Source organism: Cervus canadensis, chromosome 20 (genome assembly GCF_019320065.1).
Source record: "Cervus canadensis isolate Bull #8, Minnesota chromosome 20, ASM1932006v1, whole genome shotgun sequence".
NCBI classification, from domain to species: domain Eukaryota; kingdom Metazoa; phylum Chordata; class Mammalia; order Artiodactyla; family Cervidae; genus Cervus; species Cervus canadensis.
The window spans coordinates 57409027-57432735 of record NC_057405.1 but is presented as its reverse complement, the minus strand read 5'-3'; the positions used below and the strand labels follow the sequence as shown (position 1 = coordinate 57432735).

The following is a 23709-nucleotide window of genomic DNA, read 5'->3' as shown; positions in this document are numbered from 1 at the left end:
GCCGTCAGACTCCTTGGACTTGACAGGACAGACTGTGGAGCTACTTAGTTGGGAATATGCACTATTCTGCAAGTAGAGGAGAGAATGTCCCCAGCAGTGATTCAGAGATCACCAGGGCCACTGCCTCCATTTCAGCAGGTCACACTGGTCTTCATCCCAAAGCCTTAAGGGCAAGACTGCCCTGCAGAGCCCTGGTGGCCTAACCGACAGAGCTGTTGGAGGCAGGGCCACTGCCCCCGTGGGTCTGGAGCGAACAGCATGTAACCAAAGAGGATTATTCTCAAGCCTTAAGATCTTATGGAATTCACCTCACTAGGCTTGGGACTCGGAGAAGGCAATGGCACCCCACGCCAGTACTCTTGCCTGGAAAATCCCATGGACGGAGGAGCCTGGTAGGCTGCAGTCCATGGGGTCTTGAAGAGTCGGACATGACTGAGCGACTTCACTTTCACTTTTCACTTTTATGCACTGGTGAAGGAAATGGCAACCCACTCCAGTGTTCTTGCCTGGAGAATCCCAGGGATGGGGTCGCACAGAGTCGGACACGACTGAAGTGACTTAGCAGCAGCAGCAGTAGGCCTGGGACTTGGTGGGGACACATCACACTTCCCTTTTTTCCCATTTCTCTCTTTTGAAATAGGACCATCTATACTGTGCTGGTCCTGCCATCCTGTTTTGTATATAACTTGTCTGGTTTCTCAGGTTCAAGCAGGAAAGGAATTGTTCCTTAGGATGTCTCATATCTCACAACTCATGATAGCTGATTTAGATGATATTTCAATGAGATCTGGGACTTTAGACTTCAGAGTTGATGCTGAAATTAATTAACAACTTTTGGGGCTGTTGAGATGGAATGAAAGCATTCTGCACATGGGAAAATCAGGAATCTGGGGTAGGGGGGATCAGAGGTAGGATATTATCAACTGCATTGTGTCCCCTCCCCTAAATTTATATGTTGAAGCCTTAAACCTTAATGTGATTATTTCCGGAGACAGGACTTTTAGGAGGTCAAGTTAAATGAGATCATAAGGGTGGAGTCTGTATCGGATAGGACTGATGGTCTTACAAGAAGAGAAAGGTCATTCTCTCATGTGTACCCACACACACAGAGAAAAAGCCACAGGAGAATGAAGCTACCTGCCAGTCAAGAAGAGGGCTCTCACCAGAACAGAATCAGCTGGCACTCTGATCTTAGAATCCTAGCTTCCAGAGCTGTGAGAAATATGCTTGTGTTGTTTAAGCCACCCAGCCTGCAGTGGTTTGTTATGGCAGCTCCAACTGTCTAATACAGGGGAAAAGATGGGACCTGGAGACTGTAACTGTGGATAATGTAAAAAGCTGAAAAAAAATAAAAAGACAAATAAACTTCAATTATGTGGACTAATCCAGGAAATATCTGGAATTTTAAGCTCTGTGTTAAGTTGGCCAATTTTGATAATTTGATTGGCAAGCTTTTTTTTAATAAAAGTTGTGATATAATTCACATACCATAAAATTCACTCTTTTAAATTGTACAGTTCAGTGGGTTTTAGTAATAATTCTGGCAGCTCAGATGGTAAAGAATCTGCCTGCAATGCAGGAGGCCTGGGTTCGATCCTTGGGTAGGGAAGATCCCCTGGAGAAGGAAATGGCAACCCACTCCAGCATTCTAACCTGGGAAAACCCATGTACAGAGGAGCCTAACTGGCTATAGTCCATGTGGACACAAGAGTTGGACTCGACTTATGATTTCAGGAGGAGGTATTACTATTTTTTTTTTCCTTTTTTAAAAAGCTGGATTACTTTTGAGGCAGTTCTGAACAGAAGACAAATGAATCTCCTGTCACAACTGAGAAGGCTCATTAAAGCGAGCAGGTTGTGCTGCTAAAACCCTCACAGAACCCCACCTAAGGCCGTGTTTCTTACCCAGTGTGGCGAGGAGAAGGCCGACGATGTGCGAGTGGGCGGCGATGGCCGGGCCCACGCCAGGGTGGATGGCCAGGTTGGCGAGCACACGGGTCAGTTTGATGAGCACGTCCTCGGCCTGGGCCGGCCTCGGTGCCTTGGCACGCTCATCTCCTTCCCCCCAGTGCTTCCCAGAATGCAGATCCAGTTTGTAGAACGTGTGGAATAAAGACAGCAGAGTTGGGATGCTCCCTTTCTCCTTGGAAAACTGCTCGCGAGCCTGGTTGTTTTTCGCTGTCAGGTTGCCGAGAATAAAAACAATGCGAACAACTAAATCCTACAATAAATTAAAGACAAAGAGTTATGAGAGCAAAGGGGCTGGGACAAGTTGTTGGGAAGAGGACAGTATTTAATTAATTCATGATTTAATTAATAATAAGATGGAACACGTCTGGTTTCTGCTGACTTGTACAGTATTTGATTCCCAGGATTGGTGCAAAGTGACAGAGGAGATTAAAAGCATTTGGCAGCAATGAAAGAATACAAACTGATTGATGCTGTTAGCAAGGTCTATTAACTTCAGATCTTTCATATGAAATTCAGGCTGGCTTTTTTTTTTTTTCTTCAGAAAACAATTAGTTGAGTGAGATGACATTACTAACACTGTGTTATATAAATCTAAGTCTTGACACAAACAGATTTCTTGAGCACCCAAATCTTTTCCTAAAAGTTCACCTCCTGCTCAAGTACTGTGTTTCTAAAAATGGGGTGTCTGTTCCATAGGGGCAGTCAGTTTGTGTTACATCAGACTTTCTCAGCCAGGGCACTGCTAACTTTGGGGGTTGGATAATTCTTTGTTATGGGGGGCTGTTTATGTTTAGTGGCACCCCTAACCTCTCCTACTACATACCAGAAGCACTTCCTCACATACCACAACCAAAAATGTTTCAATGTCCCGTGGGGGCAAAATTGCCCGCAGATGAAAACCACTATTACAGAGTATTTACCACTTTAAAGTAGTATTTGTTTTTCTTGAGCAGGGTAGTGGTTACTTTGCAGGAAGGGGGACCCCTTCCAGGGCCCGAAACTGGGCTCTTGTCTAACACTCAGAAATGAATTGTCCGAGGGGACACATGTGCTGACAAAGCAAGAGGTTTTATTGGAAAAGGGCACCCGGGCGGAGAGCAGGAAGGTAAGGGAACCCAGGAGAACTGCTCTGTCAAATGGCTTGCAGTCTTGGGTTTTATGGTGATGGGATTAGTTTCCGGGTTGTCCTTAGCCAGTCATTCTGACTCAGAGTCCTTCCTGGTGGTGCACGCCTTGTTCAGCCAAGATGGATGCCCGAGAGAAGGATTCTGGGAGGTGGTCGGACAGGTGCGTCTCCTTTTGACCTTTCCCAAACTCTTCTGGTTGGTGGAGGCTTATTAGTTCCCTGTTCCTTACCAGGACCTCCTGTTGTAAAACAACTCATGCAAACAGTTACTATGGTGCCTGGCCAGGGTGGGCGGTTTCAATCACTGTGCTTCCTTCAACAGTTACATGGCTGATGCTTTTATAACTACTTGCTAAATGGTACATATATGTTTTATGCACTTTTCTGTATATAAGCCATTGTTGCTGTTTAGTCGCTAAGTTGCATAGGACTCTTTGCAACCCAATGAACCATGCAAGGCTCCTCTGTCCATGGGATTTCACAGGCAAGAAGACTGGAGTGGGCTGTCATTTCCTTCTCCGGTATATAAGCTATATTTAATAACAGATAAACGTTTCTTTAAAATCTCAGCTGAACAGATCACCAGCCCAGGTGGGATGCATGAGACGGGTGCTCGGGCCTGGTGCACTGGGAAGTCCCAGAGGAATCGGGTGGAGAGGGAGGTGGGAGGGGGGATCGGGATGGGGAACACATGTAACTCCATGGCTGATTCATGTCAATGTATGACAAAACCCACTGCAATGTTGTGAAGTAATTAGCCTCCAACTAATAAAAATAAATGAAAAAAATAAAAAAATAAAATAAAATCTCAGCTGAGAACAGTTTATGACCGAACAAGAAACAGAAGCAACTGTGCTCTTAATTTGACAACAGTGGGCAGACAGACCAGTTCTGTTGTTAAAGAAACACTTGCTGAGGGGCTACAACTAGCCAGGTCGCTGACACTCATCATGCAAGTGCTGTTTACAGACAAGACACGGGCTTGGAGAAGCTGCCCCTGTCACAGCCAGTGAGGGTGGAGTTAGAATTTGAACCCTGATTCCCCAGACCTGGAGTCTGGTACACTAGCGCCTCCGAAGTAGCTAGTTATTTACCTCCTCCTCTGCCTTGCCTGTTTTCTGAGCAGTAAAGGAATTCTCTCCTTTCAAATGCAAATATAAGGAGGAATTCCACAAACCCTACCTTATCAGATCTGTAGTTAGCAGCAGCCTTAAGGAACTGGGACAGAGGGCAAAGGGCTGGGCTGGTTTTTCTCCAGGTGGGACCTGGGGGATGGGAGCAGCCCCAGCACTGCGTGTGGCCTAAAGAGTGGAGGATCCAGGACAAAGGGCAAGATGCTGGGGCTTGCCTGGGTCTGCTCTGCCAATACCAACTTGTTCCTGCTTGTTCTTGAAAATGTTTTCCCTGGCCCTGGTGGAGAAGCAGCCAGGCTGCTGCCTGTGCAGCTGCGAACCATTTGCCAAACATTAAGAAAGGACAGAGTCTAACACGATGGGCACTGGCCCAGGAGAGCGTTCACACCCAGAAAAACCTCAGCTGGGCAGTGTGCAACCCATCATGCAGGTGGTCCAGGCAGGCGACTCTCTCCTGCCCCCACCACGCTGGGGTCTGGGGGAATACACACATACAAAAACAAGGATGAGGCAAGGGGCTCTGAAGAGTTTGCCATCTACTTGAGAAGACAAGGCTAATAATGAGTGGAGAAACTGCAAAGACTGAAAGGGCTAAGGAAGAAACTAGACACCCAAGGGGATTATTATGGTTCCCAGCTAGAGAGCCAGGCAGCCTGGGTCATGCTTCACTTGGCCTTTCTGTGTCTCGATTAACTCGTCTGTAAAATGGGGAAAACACTGTGATGCAAAATTAAATGAGACAAAACAGATAAAGCACAGACTGCAGTGAGTAATGATTCGGGCACTGTTCTGAATCCTTTACTATCAGTAAAATATTCGTAGCATTAACCTACGTGGGCAAGACCAGTGGTCTAAGAGGAGTCTAGATAAGAGGAGGCTCAGCGAACAGGGGGTGGCAGCGGGAGAGGTTAGCAAAGTTAACGACCATGATGTTGAGTTCAGCCTTGATAAATGAATAAAAGCAGATATGTGGTGTGGAGGATAGGTGAGCTGACACTGGCAGGAGGAGCATGTCTTGAGAAAGAATACCTGGGGTGGTCCCTTTCCGGGTCTGGGGTCACCTTGTCTGTCTCTGATCACCAGACAGCTCCCTAAAGAAGCTGAAGCAGGTAGGTCTTAAATCTAAAGCGAGCTCACAAAGTTGTGCTATAAAACTCCAGTTTCCCTTCACGTGAAGCCAGTGGTGACTTCATGTCATTCCCCGTGGGGCAGGCCTCTCCCTGGGCTCTGGAAAGAGAGTACTCCCCCTCCCTGGTCACACCCAACAGCAAAGCAGACCATTTTCCAACCTAGACAGAGGCTGTTTCTGAGAACTAGGCTCCTTGAAGGAAAATTCCACTGTGTTTTCTAAACTGAGGAGCATGAGTTTTTCCCATAAACTCTGATACACAATTTCTGATTAAAGACACTCTGCACTAGCCCTACCTCTGAAAATTGTAATAATTACTATTATTACTAACAGTAGTAGCAGCAACTAATAGTCTCTGTTAATGATGCACCAATCACTGTTCCAAGCACCAAGGTACACAAATTAACTCATTCTCTGAAGCGACCATTTGCAGTTCCTTAATTTGAACAAAATGTTCCCAGTCTCCACAATCCAGATAGCCACCTCCCTCATGCCTTAGGCAGTAGTTATGGCCAACATTTCTAGACTTCCCGGTGTTCCCTGGACTTGCTCTTATTTCCACAAAAGCACATTAAGCAAGACAGGAAAGACATGATCAGTGTTTTTAAATGACTTCTTAAAGCACACAATAAATAGCTGCATTCTGTTGGCTAAATCATCAAGAGAATTAATTAATTTACCTCCTAAGATTTGTCTTCTGAGGATGCTAGACCTCTCCCTCTCTTGCTAGCTCTGCCACTTCACCTCTACCTCCAATGTTTGTTTTTCTGGTTGGTCTAGCTCAGAAGACTTCTCTGGCCCTGTACCACATCCAACTGTCACTGCTGATTTGCTGACCAGATCTCTGGCTGCAGGTAAAAGGAGGTTTCCCTCTAGGTCCTCATTCTTCAAAATTCAAATGACCAAAAAAAAAAAAAAATTCAAATGACCTCTACCCACCATCACATTTGGTCCCACCTGGGAAGACTGGGTGCTGCTTTTCCTGCTTGAAAACCTCCCTCAGGCCCCTGCTACTTTTAAAATTCTTTGATTCAAATATCTCTGTGGGTCCTAATATGGCACAGGTTATTAAGCCTGACATGGGGATAAGAAACTCTCGGCTTTAGGGCAGGAAGAGTTAATGCTGCCGCAGTGCCTCTCTCCCTGCCTTCAGATGGAAAAAGGAGGGGGTGGTTCCTGGCAGCAGTGGTGCCAACTGAAGGATGGCATGCAGAATCAACAAATGGGCTGGCAGATTGCACTGTGTGCACCACCAAACTTCCAGCAACTGCTACGCTTGCTGCTTCTGTCCCCTTTCTCAGGGTTGTCTAAAGCATCGTCTTCTTTTTCTCCCCCCAACCCTTCTCAAATATGTTCTCCACGAATCTCGAGAAAGAATGGAATAGGCCAGAAGAGGAGCAGGCTCACAGGCGGCTGGCAGAGGTGGTGTTTCCTGACCCCCCTGCCAGTGCTTGTCTGGACTCATTGGGAATCCTGAACGAGGGGGCTGAGCAAGAAGGCCCCTTGGCTCCCCACGGGTGGTCTGTACTCTGTGCAGTACCCGGCATCTGAACGGTGTTACCGTGAGGTTGTTTAATGTTCCACAGCCCAATCAAGCTCTACCAAATATCACTTAATTAAAATCCTACAAAGATTTGAAAAATTACACAAAGGCCAAGATCATCAATTTGCAGAGAAACAACTCGCAAAAAAACAATTTCATCATCGTGCCATTCTCCTTTGAGGTACACAGCCTCTCCTTTATTCTAAGACAGTATCTGAGAACCACCTATAAATCAACACTGTTATATAGCCTTTTTGTTAAACTGAACACAAAGTTGCATGTTCAGACCACAACTATGTAGTTTTGAAACAGCAAAATGAAGATGAATCAGGAGAATCTTTTTTTTTTTTTTTTCCAGAAGGCAATCTAGTATAACCAGTTCACATTGATCTTCTAATTTTGCTTAAAAAGGAATCAGCCCAGCAACAGCTCTGGCCAACCAGAGCTCAGACAGGTTCACATACTGGACGAAGCCTGACCTCAACTGTGCGTCCCAGGTATAGCCGGTAGAAGGCTGAATGTTCTCTTTAGTTTAGCATAAGCTGTGCCCTCATGAGCAAACATGTTACTCAATCTGAATGGGCTCCACATGCCTGTAAATCAAATTACTTTACCTGGAACAAAACAAGGAGCAGGACACTGCTGAACAGAGTGGTCTCTGTCAAGTTCCAGCAACAGCCTCTGTGTTGACTGTTATTTTCCATGTGAGAAACACTGGCCTAAAGTCAATGAAGGAGACTTCTCCCTACCCAGAGATGTAGAAACTGAGGCTTCAAGAGGCTCCCTGGCCCCAGAGTCCCACACTGGTGAAGAGAAGAGGCAGGACTTGGACCATCACTTCTGCACTCACAGATGGATTCCCAAACCACTTCAGCCCTCCTCCTCATTCCCATGACCCTCGTCTTCCCCAGGCTCAGCCCCAGAGGCATCTTCTATCCTTCCCTCTCGCACTCGGTCACCAAGTTCCCTCCCCTCTGTCATCTCAAAATCTCCCCTGACCCCAACTTCCCACACCCACTCTGGCTAACCCAGTCTGTAGACTCTTGTCAGAGATCCTTGATGGGCTCCTCCCTCTGTGACCAAGGTTAACACCACTTCTAGAAGTACAGTTCTTACATCACCCCCTTGCTCAAAATCATCCACTGCCTATAAAATGCCAAAGCCAGCATCTAATTACCATCCAGCCCCACATGACCACTTCTGCCATTACCTCACATTACTCCCCACCCACTGTCCATTCCTCCCTGACTCCACACCCTTCCTACCCACAGAACCTTAAAATAACCCATGTGCATAATGTTGACCATGGGGGAAGGAACCATATCAAGATGTCACAGAAAGAATCAACTATATTCAGCAGGCTCCATTACTTACTTCAGAGAATACTTCTCCTAAGTCAAGGAAAACATTTTAGAAAGACATTCAAAAATGGGTTGAAATTGAAGGGGTTGTAAATGTGCTCAAAATTGGAACCCTCCTTTAACCGGAAAATTAAACTCATCAAGAATGCCCTCTTTAAATTTTGGTTAGAAACTTCTCAGGCAATCTGGATCTGAGAGCTCAATCAGGATTTGCAATTTGCAACATTTACCCAACTTCCCACCCTCAGACAAAACTCCAATGTTAATTGAGCTTACAGGTGGCTTGAAGAACAGATAAATTTTACCCATTGGGAAGACAGACTACAGTGCTGCAGAAATGCTAATTAACCCCAGGCTACTGAAAGTGGGTCAACAGTTTGCCCAAGTGCTGAGCCATACAAATCAGAAGAATCTGAGATGTTGGAGGCTCAAAACCAGAATCGAAGTAGAAAATCACTTAAAAATCACAAGAGATTATACTTGATGCTTTCATCCATCTGTCCATCCCACCACCATCCCTTTACTGAGCGCCTACTGTATGCTTCTGAACGCGGCTATCACTCAAAAGCACCAGGGCAATGCTAGAATTTCACTGGGCTCTGTTCTTTTTTTTTTTTTAAGTCAACAGACATAAATCAGGCATTTGGGTTCTGTGCTGAGTCGGAGAGGGTGGGCGGGAAGAGCCAGCTCCACAAGGGCAAAGCAGCAGGAGCTGGAAAGAATGAACAAGCTCAGGGCTTTTTGTGCCGCCCGCCCGGTCAGGGGTGCAGACCGAGGCCAAGGCCGAAAAAAGGAGTGAGCTCAGCCAAACGCTCACAGCACCCACTGGGAATGTGGCTGCCGAGGGGCTGGGAAGACAGCCACAGGGCTCTCCTGCCAGGCTGGAGGCGGAGGGCGAGCAGGGAGCCAAGTCACCATATAAAGGCGCCGGGGGAAGGGGTGGAGGTGCCTCCCTCGCCAATCGTCTGCAGCCCCAAAGAGGATGGAGGGGGCAGAAAGGTCGCGCTATCCTCTGGCCTGCCGCTCAGCTGTGGTTGCAATGGAGAAGAACGGCTCCAAAAGGGGCCAATATTTTTTGCTTTCAGCCCTAAGCTCTCCAGACATTCTGGGTCCTGTTTTCAACACCAGGATGCCTGAGCACTCTGAATCAGACGGCGTTCACATGCCTGAAGACAGCCGCTTGCCCTGGATGAGAGAGGCTGAGCTTAAAAAGCAGCACAAGCTCGGACACGCTGGGGGATTCCCAGACAGTGTTCTCTGAGGCTGACATTGCCCCGCACCAGGAAGTTCTGTTTCACAAAAGCAACACAAGAAACTGAATGTATCTGAAAGTGGGGAGGGGTAGACAGATAGCTGTTTAATGGCCAGGAGTGATGGGAATGTAGATAAAGGTTATTTGGGGGGGGGGGGTACTGTGACCTTTGCAAAACATTGCCAGTCTTATAAGTCTTATTTGAGGGATTTTACCTGATCTCCTGCCCAGTAGATATTTATAGAAGAAATGGGGGGAAATCGTTTTGCGCGTGCTCCCAAAAAAAACAAACCCAAACATATTTTGGTGAGCTGCTAAATGTGGCGACGCTGATGTCAGAGGCACCCCTGAGGGAGGTCTGCTTTGCAAGGCTGCCACAGACCCCGCTCACGCCTTCCACACTGGGCCCATCTGCTTGCACATTTGGTTGTACCAAATGCAGTTTACACCATAAAGCATACAATATGTGCATCGTTCTTAAATGAGATTTGTCATTTAACTGAATTTCGGTCAGCATTTTAAATAGATACATTTCTTTGTGCTCTAGTCTAACTTACAAACTGCACCCAGGCTGACTGCAGTGCTGTGTTTGGGTCTCAGTTTTTGTGTGTGTGGGAACTGGGAGTTACCAGTTAGACCATGGATCCTGGACAAATCAACCTCGGAGACAGACATGAGCCAAAGAAGTTCCCCTTGTTCTCCCTGAGAAAGTCCTTTGTGAGAGCTGGGAGGAGTGGATGCCTTTTCTCTGAGACTGTTGATGAAACCCTTGGCGTGTACCACAGCCATCCTATTCTGACAAGGCCGCTGTCACTGAAGGGCTATGGGTGGGCAGAGTTGTTGTGAACCCAACCATGTGCTATTTAAAGTGAACAGATTGTCCTCAGCTTTGTTGCAAACTTAACAAAGGTTAGCTATGGAGATATACTGAAATTTCTCAAGGCAGAAACAAAATTTGGTGGTTGCTTCATTAGCAAATGAATCCAGAACAACTTGTGGCTTGTCTAACTGAGGATGATGAATCCTCCCTTCCGCTGCCAGTTCAAGGGTGGCCAGGGCTCACTTTTCCTGAGTAGCCCAGTGTGACCAGTGTCTGAAGCCCCATTAGTGCAATGGCCGAGTTATCAGACTGGGTTTGGTCTCGGCGCCATCTGTTTTGACACAAGCCTGGCAGAGAAAATCCCTGGAAGGGTCGAACGACCCATCTCATTTTCTCTGGCTAAGAAAGTGCTCCGCGGCTACCCTGTGCCTCAGCAAAAGGCACAAGGCAGGCGGTTATCACCACTCACTGGGGAAACCTACACCAACTCCTGGCACGGCTTGCTGATTTGGTTCTTACTTTGTAAGGGAGATTCATTTTCAGCCACATGCCTGAAGATGAAGATTGACCCTGTGCGGCTACTTTGATTAATCACTTTAAAATCTCTTGAGGATTTGTGGAAAACCCTCCGCTGTCAGTATCGGGGAAAACAATTTGTTTTTAAGGGGCCATCTTAATAATTTACACCACAGGTTCCCACACCTGCTCTTCACCTGAGGTGCCTATTAAAAACAGGTTCTCGGGCCCTGCCCCAGACCTGAATCAGGCTCTCCCAGGGTGAGGCCTGAGAACCTGTATCTTTAAAACTCCCCAAGTTTAGGAAACAATGATTCGATGATTCAAATCAAGAAGGAATTCGGTATTTCACCACCTTAATACCTACTGTTTTTATACCATGTTTAAAAACTATGAATCCATGTTTCTTGTAAATAATTCTCACAACACAGATGGGTAGAAAATAAAGGTGAAAATGCTCCCCCCACCACCTTTCATTATCAACTGACCTAATAACTGAGACAGATTAAGGACACTGCAAAAAGACCAATTTTCATATGCTGAAGTCAGCCTTTTCCTTGAAAAGAGATGAATATGAATAAGGTGTGAAAAAAAAAAAAAAACAGGAAAAAATTTTTTACTTTTGACATTTTCTCACTTTTTCTTTTTTTCCCTTTAATGGAATACAACACCAGATGGGGGAGGAAATATTCCACTTCTCCCAGCAGTCATCAGCTTTGGTGCTACCTGGTTCCAAGCAGGATCTCCCCCTGGTGGACGGGGGAGGCAGCTGGCCACAGTTTCCTGCTAAGCTCCTCACCTGGTTGATAAAAAAAACACTCAAAGAGGCGTGTGCAGGTGACAGTTCATTTATCACTAGAGAGGGGTTTTCTTTTTTTGAGATTTTTGTTTCTATGTTCTTCAAAAATACAGAGTCATAACATGATTAAATTTAAAAATAAGTCCCAGAAAAATGAAATCTCTGCCAATTGTCAATGTAGCCTTCAAACTTTTAAGACAAAGGCAAAGCTAACCTCTCAGGACAAAGAGAAGGGCTACAGACTGGTTACTGAGTCCCTGGGTGATAGCTCTGTACACTAAGAGACTATCACGCGTCCAAAGTGTGCATGTGTCTATAATCCAAGTTAGCCTTGGAGAAACATTTCCTAGAACTGAAACAAAAATAGTTCTAGGAAGTAATAATTCCAGTTTAAAAGTTGCTGGAGGACTGGGGTACATTTCAAAGATCAGTTCAAAAGTCTCAATGTCCAAGTAAACCTCAGGTGGAGTAAAATCTGAGCCACCAAAGATAAATACACTCACATCAGGATGTGGTGTGCGGTTTCTGTTTCTGGAAATCACTTCTATCTCTCGGGAAAGAGGAAAAACAAATCTTATCCAACTAGTCACCTGGGCCAAGGGGAACAGGAACCTAAGATGCTGTGCTGGTCTGAAGTAATTTAAGTCCAGCATTTCTGTTTTGCTGCTGTGTATGGCAGCCCATCAACATGAAAAATGTGGGGAAAATTATTATTTCCTCCTCCAAAGTAGGAAGAGGAAAGTAAATATTTAAGGAAGAAGTATTAGAGGACTAGAAAAAAACTATTGTATAATACTTTACAGATTCCAAAGCATTTCACATATGCAAAATTCATTCTTTCAGCACTTATCATGAGTCTGGTATGCCAAGAATCATCTCAGGTCTATAAAGACAAAGTCTGTGTCCTTAGGGAATCCCAATAGTGCATAAGGCAGTTACACAAATGATAACCATTTAGAGAATCACAAAAGAAATATTTACAAAGATCTCTGAGAGCTTTTGGTTAACGATTTTAGGAAGTGGTTGGGACACATAACTATTTCCTTGTAGCCTGAACAATTTCCCTGCTCTTCTAAAGCATTCTGGATTTGAGGAAAATGTAAAATATATATATTTTTCCTTACTAGAAAATATCAAAGATGATTCAAAACTGTAATATTTCCTTCTTTTGCATAAGTAAAAGACAATATAGAGTCAAAGTATAATTTATAAAAAGTTAACTTGGCTCTCATAGAAATATAAAATGAACACATTAAGAGAATTATTTATCTCATTAATGAGGGAAGCCAATACAATGGTAAAGCGGGCTCGAAGAACAAGAACTGGGTGTTTACAAGCATTAAAAAGAATGTTAGAATAAGATTACTAGGTTAGAATCATACCTGGCTAATGACCTTAAGGTAACAAACCATAACTCTGAGGTTATCTTGTCTACCAGAGAAAAAATCTACAAATTAATGTGTAACTTTATAGTGTCTGGGTTCTAATCAAATAGTAAACAGCAAGTTTAAACAAAGATATATTCTCCTTGGGAATTAAGCCCTGTTGGTTAAACAGTGCCCCAGAATGACTTTGTCAGAATATATGGGCTCCTACCCCACACTCTAGCTCTAAGTTTTGGATGATTTTTCTTAATAATAGTGAAACAGTTAAGGTCAGAAACATACTGCTTGGGTCCTCAGCTCTGACCATACTAACTGGGTGTACTAGCTACATTAAAGGCTTTAAAATCACGCATGTAGTATGTAACATTTGGGGACTGGCTTTTTTCACTCAGCATAGTTGGAGACTTATCCAGGATACAGTATATATAAATAGTTCAGTCCTTTTTTAATGCTGAATAGTATTCCATGGCATAGATATCCCACAGTTTGCTTAGCCATTTATCCAGAGAAGGACATTTGGTTGTTTCTAGTTTTTGACTATTACAAATAGAGCTGCTACAAACCTTTAAAAAATAAAAATTAAATGATACACTGATGAGGAAAAACTTGGCTGGTCTTAGAAGGCTTCATAGAGAAAGGAACACAAGAGCCACACCTTAAATATGAACTGGCTTCTGAAGATGAGAACAGTCGAGAGAAATTACATCTAAAGTCCCTCAGGCTCTTCTCACTCAGAACCTATTCAAAGTCAGTATTTAGACTCTTCAGGTGTTACTTTTAAGAAGGTTGGTTATGAGGTTCCCCTACTAATTACAAATAATTGCAAAAGACAGGTAATGATTACCAAAGCAAAGTTAATAACAATGGAAAGGGAGAGAGAAATCTACACAAAGACGACACAGACATTTAAAGAAGTTTATGAATAGACTCATGCTCCCAATGTAGGACAAATAACCTCTAGAGTAATAATTGCTGCTTGTAATATTGACCTTTGGCATTGATAAGAGGAAATTATTTTTAATATCTTCTAAGAGAGCAAGGAAATATGTAATATATTTGAATATGATTGTTACCACAGTGACTAAAATAATTTTGGAGAAGGCTTCCCTGGTGGCTCAGTGGTAAAGAATCTGCCTGCCAATGCAGGGGACACAGGTTCCATCCCTAATCTGGGAAGATCCCACATGACATGGATGTGCCACAACTATTGAGCCTGTGCTAGAGCCTGGAAGCTGCAACTGCTGAGCCCACCTGCTGCAATTATTGAAATCTGTGCGTCCTAGGGCCCGGAGTATGCAACAACAGAAGCTACCACAATGAGAAGCCCGTGTGCTGCATCTAGAGAGTGCCCCTGCGAGGCACAAGTAGAATAAAATACAAGAAGCAATGAAGACCCTGCATGGTCTAAAGTAAATAAATAAAATTTTTTTGGAAAGTTTAAAAAGGTAATAACTTTGGTGATTAAGGGGATAAATTGCACATTTCCTTGGTAGTTCTAAAAACAACATGTTACTGTACTTACTTTGCAAGATGCTCTTTATTCATCTTTGGACCAAAATAATTTTAATAGGAATACAAAATTATAATGTAAATCAATAGAGAAAAATATGGCCTTTAAATACCAATTTTGCTTTATAGATAACTACCAGTCCAAAGTGAAAAGTAGTTCAATAAGAAGTGTGGTAAAATTTTGTGCCAATTAAACTTTAAGACATTTAGTCCCTTGAACCAGGAAAAGCATACCCTTAACTATACTCACATCTCAAGTATCTCATATTGTCAAAAGCCAGATGCCAGAACTTTCTACTTTCTATTAAACACAATCATCATTTAAACTACAATTAGAGAAACAAACAGTTATGTACCAGTAATACCATAACAAATAGGGCTATTTGTCAGTACTGAACTGATGGGTTTTCTTCTTTTTCAAAAAAATTACAGGTTATGACATAACTTGAAATCAAACTGTTAAACAAAAATGTTTTCTTTAAATCCACATTTGAAAACATCTCCAGTTACTGTCTAAGTCATCCATGATCAAAACACAAGTAAAAAAAAAACTATGATGGTAAATTAAAAGTAAAACCCATAAAGTAATCCCATAAAACAAAATTACAAAATAAAATCCATAATTAAATCCCTTTATAATACTGAAAAATTTCTTTTAATGTTACAGCAAACTATCTTTTCTATCTTAAAAAAGAAAACCAGAACTAGGAGTATCTAAGCTCCTAGGGGGTTAATTCATTTGTCTAATGATTAGAGTTCTGATAGTATATTTTACCAAAATCTAAATCAGTAAGTGCCTAGTTCAGTTCAGTTGCTCAGTTGTGTCCGACTCTTTGCAACCCCATGAATTGCAGCATGCCAGGCCTCCCTGTCCATCACAAACTCCTGGAGTTTACTCAAACTCATGCCCATCGAGTCAGTGATGCCATTCAACCATATCATCCTCTGTCGTCCCCTTCTCCTCCTGCCCCCAATCCCTCCAAGCATCAGGGTCTTTTCCAATGAGTCAACTCTTCGCATGAGGTGGCCAAAGTACTGGAGTTTCAGCTTCAGCATCAGTCCTTCCAATGAACACCCAGGACTGATCTCCTTTAGGATGAACTGGTTGGATCTCCTTGCAGTCCAAGGGACTCTCAAGAGTCTTCTCCAATACCATAGTTCAAAAGCATCAATTTTTCAGTGCTCAGCTTTCCTCACAGTCCAGCTCTCACATCCACACATGACCACTGGAAAAACCATAGCCTTGACCAGATGGACCTTTGTTGGCAAAGTAATGTCTCTGCTTTTTAATACGCTATCTAGGTTGGCCATAACTTTCCTTCCAAGGAGTAAGCGTCTTTTAATTTCATGGCTGCAGTCACCATCTGCAGCGATTTTGGAGCCCAAAAAACAAAGTCTGATACTGTTTCCTCTGTTTCCCCATCTATTTGCCATGAAGTGATGGGACCAGATGCCATGATCCTGGTTTTCTGAATGTTGAGCTTTAAGCCAACTTTTTCACTCTCCTCTTTCACTTTCATCAAGAGGCTTTATAGTTCCTCTTCACTTTTTGCCATAAGGGTGGTGTCATCTGCATATCTGAGGTTATTGATATTTCTCCCAGCAATCTTGATGCCAGCTTGTGCTTCTTCCAGCCCAGCATTCCTCATGATGTACTCTGCATATAAGTTAAATAAGCAGGGTGACAATATACAGCCTTGACATACTCCTTTTCCTATTTGGAACCAGTCTGTTGTTCCACATCCAGTTCTAACTGTTGCTTCCTGACCTGCATACAGATTTCTCAAGAGGCAGGTCAGGTGGTCTGTTATTCCCACCTCTTTCAGAATTTTCCACAGTTTATTGTGATCCACACAGTCGAAGGCTTTGGCGTAGTCAATAAAGCAGTAAAATACTTTCTGGAACTCTCTTGCTTTTTTGATGGTCCAGCAGATGTTGGCAATTTGATCTCTGATTTCCCTGCCTTTTCTAAAACCAGCTTGAACACCTGGGAGTTCTCGGTTCACGTATTGCTGAAGCCTGGCTTGGAGAATTCTGAGCATTACTTTACTAGCATGTGAGATGAGTGCAATTGTGCGGTAGTTTGAGCATTCTTTGGGATTGCCTTTCTTAGGGACTGGAATAAAAACTGAACTTTTCCAGTCCTGTGGCCACTGCTGAGTTTTCCAAATTTGCTGACATATTGAGTGCAGCACTTTCACAGCATCATCTTTCAGTATTTGAAATAGCTCAACTGGAATTCCATCACATCCACTAACTTTGTTCGTGTGATGCTTTGTAAGGCCCACTTGACTTCACATTCCAGAATGTCTGGCTCTAGGTGAGTGATCACACCATTGTGATTATCTGGGTCGTGAAGATCTTTTTTGTACAGTTCTTCTGTGTATTCTTGCCACCTCTTCTTAATATCTTCTGCTTCTGTTAGGTCCATACAATATCTGTCCTTTATTGAACCCATCTTTACGTGAAATGTTCCCTTGAGATCTCTCAATTTTCTTGAAGAGATCTCTAGTCTTTCCCATTCTGTTGTTTTCCTCTATTTCTTTGCATTGATTGCTGAAGAAGGCTTTCTTATCTCTCCTGGCTATTCTTTGGAACTCTGCATTCAAATGGGAATATCTTTCCCTTTCTCCTTTGCCTTTTGCTTCTCTTCTTTTCACAGCTATTTGTAAGGCCTCCTCAGACAACCATTTTGCCTTTTTGCATTTCTTTTCCATGGGGATGGTCTTGATCCCTGTCTCCTGTACAATGTCACGAGCCTCCGTCCATAGTTCATCAGGCTCTCTATCAGATCTAGTCCCTTAAATCTATTTCTCACGTCCACTGTATAATCATAAGGGATTTGATTTAGGTCATACCTCAATTATCTAGTGGTTTTCCTTACTTTGTTCAGTTTAAGTCTGAATTTTGCAATAAGGAGTTCATGATCTGAGCCACAGTCAGCTCCCGGTCTTGTTTTTGCTGACTGTATAGAGCTTCTCCATCTTTGGCTGCAAAGCATATAATCAATCTGATTTCGGTGTTGACCATCTGGTGATGTCCATGTGTAGAGTCTTCTCTTGTGTTGTTGGAAGAGGGTGTTTGCTATGACCAGTGTGTTCTCTTGGCAGAACTCTACTAGCCTTTGCCCTGCTTCCTTCCATACTCCAAGGCCAAATCTGCCTGTTACTCCGGGTGTTTCTTGACTTCCTACTTTTGCATTCCAGTCCCCTATAATGAAAAGGACATCTTTTTTGGGTGTTAGTTCTAAAAGGTCTTGTAGGTCTTCATAGAACCGTTCAACTTCAGCTTCTTCAGCGTTACTGGTTGGGATATAGGCTTGGATTACCATGATACTGAATGGCTTGCCTTGGAAACGAACAGAGATCATTCTGTTATTTTTGAGATAGCATCCAAGTACTGCATTTCAGACTCTTCTATTGATCATGATAGCTACTCCATTTCTTCTAAGGGATTCCTGCCCACAGTAGTAGATATAATGGTCATCTGAGTTAAATTCACCCATTCCAGTCCATTTTAGTTCGCTGATTCCTAGAATGTTGACATTCACACTTGCCATCTCCTGTTTGACCACTTTCAATTTGCCTTGATTCATGGACCTAACGTTCCAGGTTCCTATGCAATATTGCTCTTTACAGCATTGGACCTTGCTTCTATCACCAGTCACATCCACAACTCGGTGTAAGGTAATCAAATTCATTCTTCATCTGACACAGCAAATTCTTTTTTTTTTTTTTTTGACACAGCAAATTCTTATGCCATGAAATCTTTCAAAGTATGTAATTTAGAGAAAATACAAAATACATAGGGGAATTACAAAATACAAAATACATAGTATTTGTAGTCCAAATACTCAGAATCAGGAAATCAAGTGCATATCTGTAAATTGTTTTCTTAAAGTTAAATAGAAACATTAACACTTTCAGCAAAGTTTTTATTATCTTTAAAACATACAGGTGGTGCTAGTGGTAAAGAATCTGCCTGCCAGTGCAGGAGACTCAGGTTCAATCCCTGGGTCGGGAAGATCCCCTGTAGTAGGAAATGGCAACCTGCTCCAGTACTCTTGCCTGGAAAATTTCATGGTCAGAGAAGCTTGGCAAGCTACAGTCCTGTCGCAAAGAGTCAGACATGATTGAGCAACTGAGCACATAATACATAATGGTGTAATATGAACACAGAAATTTCTCTATCAATATAACCAAAACGAGACTAGCAACCTTTTAATAAATAGCTGATAACAGTGTAAAATATGACAAATTTAGTCATTCTCAGCAGAAGTACTTGACTGGGTAAGAATAAGTTTAGCTCTATTTGTGGCAAACAGGAATTATATTTTGAGGGGGTTTTGATATGGTTAATATAAACAAACACAAAGCTTCATATTAAAACCATTTTAGAATATATATAATTTGATTTTAAACTGGTGATACCTACTATGTAATTTTGAAAATTTACCATACTGGACATTAATACATATTTTCATTTATAAACCATCCCACTAAAGAGTTGATGTCACTTTAATCATTTGTAAAGACAAATAAAACTAGCCTGCATTTAATGACTATTCAAAAATGATAATATCATAAAAATCAATGTTTGTATTAAGTATTATAATTTTATTAAGGGAAAGTCATTTGTGAGTTCTTCCTTTTTTAAAAACAGCTATTACATTTTTGTCCAACCCATTAAAACCAAATTACTTCCTTTAAATACTTAACCTCGAAATGTCATCTTCTAACTACAACAGTGTCAAAAAATTAGAAAATTTCAGGGCTAGAAGAATCTTCGGAGTATACCCAGTGTAGGGGATCCTGAACTTCAGTTTGCATTAGAAGTCCCTGCAGTTCTTGTTAAAGTGCAGATGGCTGGGCACATCTGCACCCACCTGGCTCAGGAGGCCTGGGTTGGGGCCTGGAAATAACCAGTGTAACCCCACCCCGCTCAAAGGTGCCTCCTGTAGGAGGCATCCACACAGTACTAGGAGGAACAGCACCCACCCTTCACCCAACATCGTGAGTCCTTGTACTGCATGCACATCCTTCTGAGGCCATCTCTGCCTCAAATTACTTCCTCCCCACCTCCTCCATGAAACTCTCTGCCTCCTGGGGGCAGCTCGTTACATATCTAAAGGAAGCTTCTAAGAGAAAATTATACATTCAAAACACAAAGTCATTCAACGTGGCCTTATTACACAAATACACAAATGCAAAGACACAGTGAAGAGTTAAATGTATAAAGAACTGACCTGCTTCTTCTGGTATTTGTTTATCAGATTCAAAAACAAGGCATAACATCTTGAATAGCTGGCCAAGGCCACACAGCAGTCATGGTAAGAAGTAAGTTTGCTGTAGAAATGTCAAATGGAAAAAATAAAAGTCAGCTTTGTTTTTCAATAAAACTCAAATATACCTAGGGTTGCTTTAAATGCAGACCTTCAAAGCATTGTCCTGTGCATGAAAAGCAGTCTGGAAATACTCTATACACTGGCCCAGAGATGCCTCAGGGAGCTGGTTACCTGCTCTAGATTCCAGGAGCATAGGGTGGGAGCAAGGAAAATTTCAAGTTCTTTGAAAAAGAGAAAGCTGAAACCTCTAAGGCAGGTGGTGATGGTTTAGTCACTGAGTTGAGTCCAACTCTTGAGACCCCATGGACTGTATCCTGCCAGGCTCCTCTGTCCATGGAATTCTCCAGGCAAGAGAACTGGAGTGGGTTGCCATGCCCTCCTCTAGGGATCTTCCCGACCCAAGAATTGAATCCAGGTCTCCTAAATTGCAGGCAGCTTCTTTAACAACCAAGCTTGTGGTTCAGAAAACACAAGATAAGAAATTTACACAATATCTGGTAAATTTCAATCTGGTAAAGTCAATCTCTCGGAACTCCAGCACAAACAAATGTTAAACTGTTCAAATATGCTAGGATATTAGTGGTATATTAATATCAGGCAAAATAGACCTTAAGGCAAAAAACCTTGAAAATAGCTTCAAATTTTCAAAAGTAAGCAAACAAACTAACATAACCCACAAGGTGGAACTCACAAACCTATATCAAATTAACAGATGTTCATAAGCCTCTCATTAAGTGACAGATTAATAGAAAAAACATCACTAATATTTTAAAAACTTGATCATGTGCCAGGCCATGAACAATCTCAGTAAATTACCAATGTTTTAGATCACATTTTAGAGACATACTTTTGGAAATTTAAAAACACATAACTTGTGGGTCAAAGAAATAAGAAAATAAAAAACCACATATCTGAACAATAACAAAAAATACTACAGATCAAAATTTAGATGCAGCTGCAGCAGTAGAGGAAAATTCATAACCTTAAGAAAGCTGAAAGGAAAGGGATTTCTAACCAACATGGAAAGAAATATGTGCTGTGTTTAGTCACTCAGTCGTGTCCGACTCTTTGTGACCCCATGTACTGTAGGCCGCCAGGCTCTTCTGTCCATGGGGATTCTCCAGGACAGAATACTGGAGTGGGTTGCATGCCCTCCTCCAGGGGATCTTTCTAACCCAGGGATCTGCAGGCAGATTCTCTACCATCTAAGCCACCAGGGAAGCCCAGAAGAAAATATAATATATCCAGAAAGAATAGAAGAATTACTAAGGCTAAGAATGAGGAATACAATAGGAAAGAAACTTACAATAGAGTGGTTTGATAGATCTATTGGTTCTTTGCAAAAACTAATAAATTGGCCAACCTTTGGCAAGACTGATCAAGAGAAAAAGAAAAATATCATAAATCTTCAAAATAAGGAATGAAAATCAACATCAAAATGAAGAGGCAGTGTGACATAGCAGTTAACCATGTAAATTCTAGAGCCAGACTATCTAGTTTAAATCACAGCTGTGCAACTCTGGGAAAACTACCAAATTTCTCTATGCCTAGCCTCCTCATTGGTAAAATGAAGATAGTAATAACAAGTACCTACCTCTTAAAGCCATTACAAGGAATAAATGAACTAGTATTTAGAAAGTGCTTAGAAAACTGCCTGGCACATAGTAGGCACTGCATAAATATTTCTTAAGTAAGTAATATAAATAAAAGGGGTATAATTAGAGAGGCAACAGAGATTAAAAAAATAACAGGCGAGATCAGGCACATTCAGGGTGATATGGTCATAGACGAGCCCCATGTAAAAAAATGAAATTAGATCATTCCTTAACTCCTTACACAAAAATAATGGATTAAAGATCTAAATTTCAGACCAGACACTATAAAACTTAGAGGAAAACATAGGCAGAACACTCTCTGACATAAATCACAGCAACATCTTTTTTAATCCAGCTCCCAGAATAATGGAAATAAAAGCAAAAACAAACAAGTGGGACCTACTTAAACTCAAAAGCTTTTGCATAGAAAAGGAAACAATAAACAAAACAAAAAGACAACCCACAGATTGGGAGGAAATATTTGCCAATGATGTGACTGATAACGGATTAGTCTCCAAAATTTACAGTTTATGACACTTAATATCATCAAAACAAACAGCCCACTCAAAAAATGGGCAGAAGATCTGAATAGACATTTCTCTAAAGAGGACATACAGATGGCAAACAGGCACATGAAAAGATGTTAAAAATTGCTAGTTATCAGAGAAATGCAAATCAAAACTACAATGAGATATCACCTCACACTGGTCAGATTGGTTATCATAAAAAAATCCACAAATAACAAATGCTGGAGAGGCTGTGGAGAGAAGGGAACCCTTCTGCACTGCTGGCAGGAATGTAAATCGGTGCATCAACTATGGAGAGCAGTATGGAGGTTCCTTAAGAAACTAAAAATAGAGCCACTATATGATCCTGCAATCCCACTCCTGGGCATATATCCAGAGAAAAACATGGCTCGAAAAGATACAAGTACCCCAGGGTTCAATGCAGCACATTGTTTACGAGACATGGGAACAACCTAAATGTCCATCGACAGAGGAATGGATAAAGAAGGTGTGGTGGGCGTGCGTGCACGCGCGCACACACACACACACACACACACACACACAATGGAATATTACTCAGCCATTAAAAAGAATGAAGTAAGGCCACTGGCAGCAACATGGAGGGCTCCCTGGTGGCTCAGAGGTAAAGAATCTGCCTGCAATGCAGGAGACCAGGGTTCAATCCCTGGGCTGGGAAGATCCCCTGGAGAAGGGCATGGCAACCCACTCCAGTGTTCTTGCCTAGAGAACCCCACGGACAGAGGAGCCTGGCACGTTGCAGTCCATATGGTCGCAGAGCCGGACACGACTGAAGTGACCAAGCAGCAGCAGCATGTGTTGACTCTGAAAAGAAAGAATACTAATGAACTTGCAAAACAGAAAGAGACTCACAGACTTGGAAAACTCACGGATGCTGGGGCGGGGGTAGAAGGGAGAGTTAGGGACTTTGGGCAAGTCATGTATACACTGCTATATTTAAACCAACAAAAACCTATTACATAGCACATGGAACTCAATGTTAAGTAGGAGCGTGGATGAGAGAGGGGTTTGAGGGAGAATGGATACATGTATGGCGGAGACTCTTCCCTGTCCACCTGAAACTATCGCAACATTGTTAATCAGCTATATCCCAATACAAAATGTTTTTGGTGCTAAAAAATAAAAATAAAAGGATAACAGAATATTTGGAATGCCCTTATATAGTTTGAAACTTAAATGAATGAATTCTTATAAAAATATAACTTTTAGAAACTGAACCAAGTGTAAATAGGATATGACTAGACCATTAAAGAAAGTGAATCAGCTGTCAATGATATTCACACACACATGCACACACACACACATATACACACAACAGGATAAAACAGCTTTTCAAGCAAGTTCTACAGACTTTTCAAGAGGCAGATAAGTTTAATTTTCAGAAATTCTTCTAAAATAGAGAAAATATTGGAATATATCCCAGTTAATTTTATGAGGCTGGTATAAACTGGACATTAAAACCAGACAGGGACAGTATAAGAAAGGAAATGTATAGGTCAATCTAACTCGTAACCATAAATGAAAAATCCTAAAAACAAAATATAAGCTGAGCAAACCTAGCAATATATAATGATTTAACATGAGAAAACCTGTTAATGTAATCTACTATGTTAAAGAATTAAACAAAGAAAATCCATATAATCAAAATATATTCAAGAATTCAAGGAAATTTAAAATCCAT

The 23709-nt window shown here is 42.2% G+C and overlaps 1 protein-coding gene across 3 annotated transcripts in view; it reads right to left on the bottom strand.

Moving 5' to 3' along the window:
• ARMC2 (armadillo repeat containing 2) overlaps window positions 1–23709 on the bottom strand; it is a 128888-nt gene that overhangs the window by 27434 nt on the left and 77745 nt on the right. For all 3 annotated transcript variants that reach the window (XM_043439189.1, XM_043439188.1, XM_043439190.1), the window contains exons 12-13: window positions 19790–19889; window positions 1906–2221 (exon numbers count right to left, since the gene is read on the bottom strand). In XM_043439189.1, the coding sequence (XP_043295124.1) occupies window positions 1906–2221; window positions 19790–19889 (416 nt within the window). The remainder of the gene's footprint in view (window positions 1–1905; window positions 2222–19789; window positions 19890–23709) is intronic.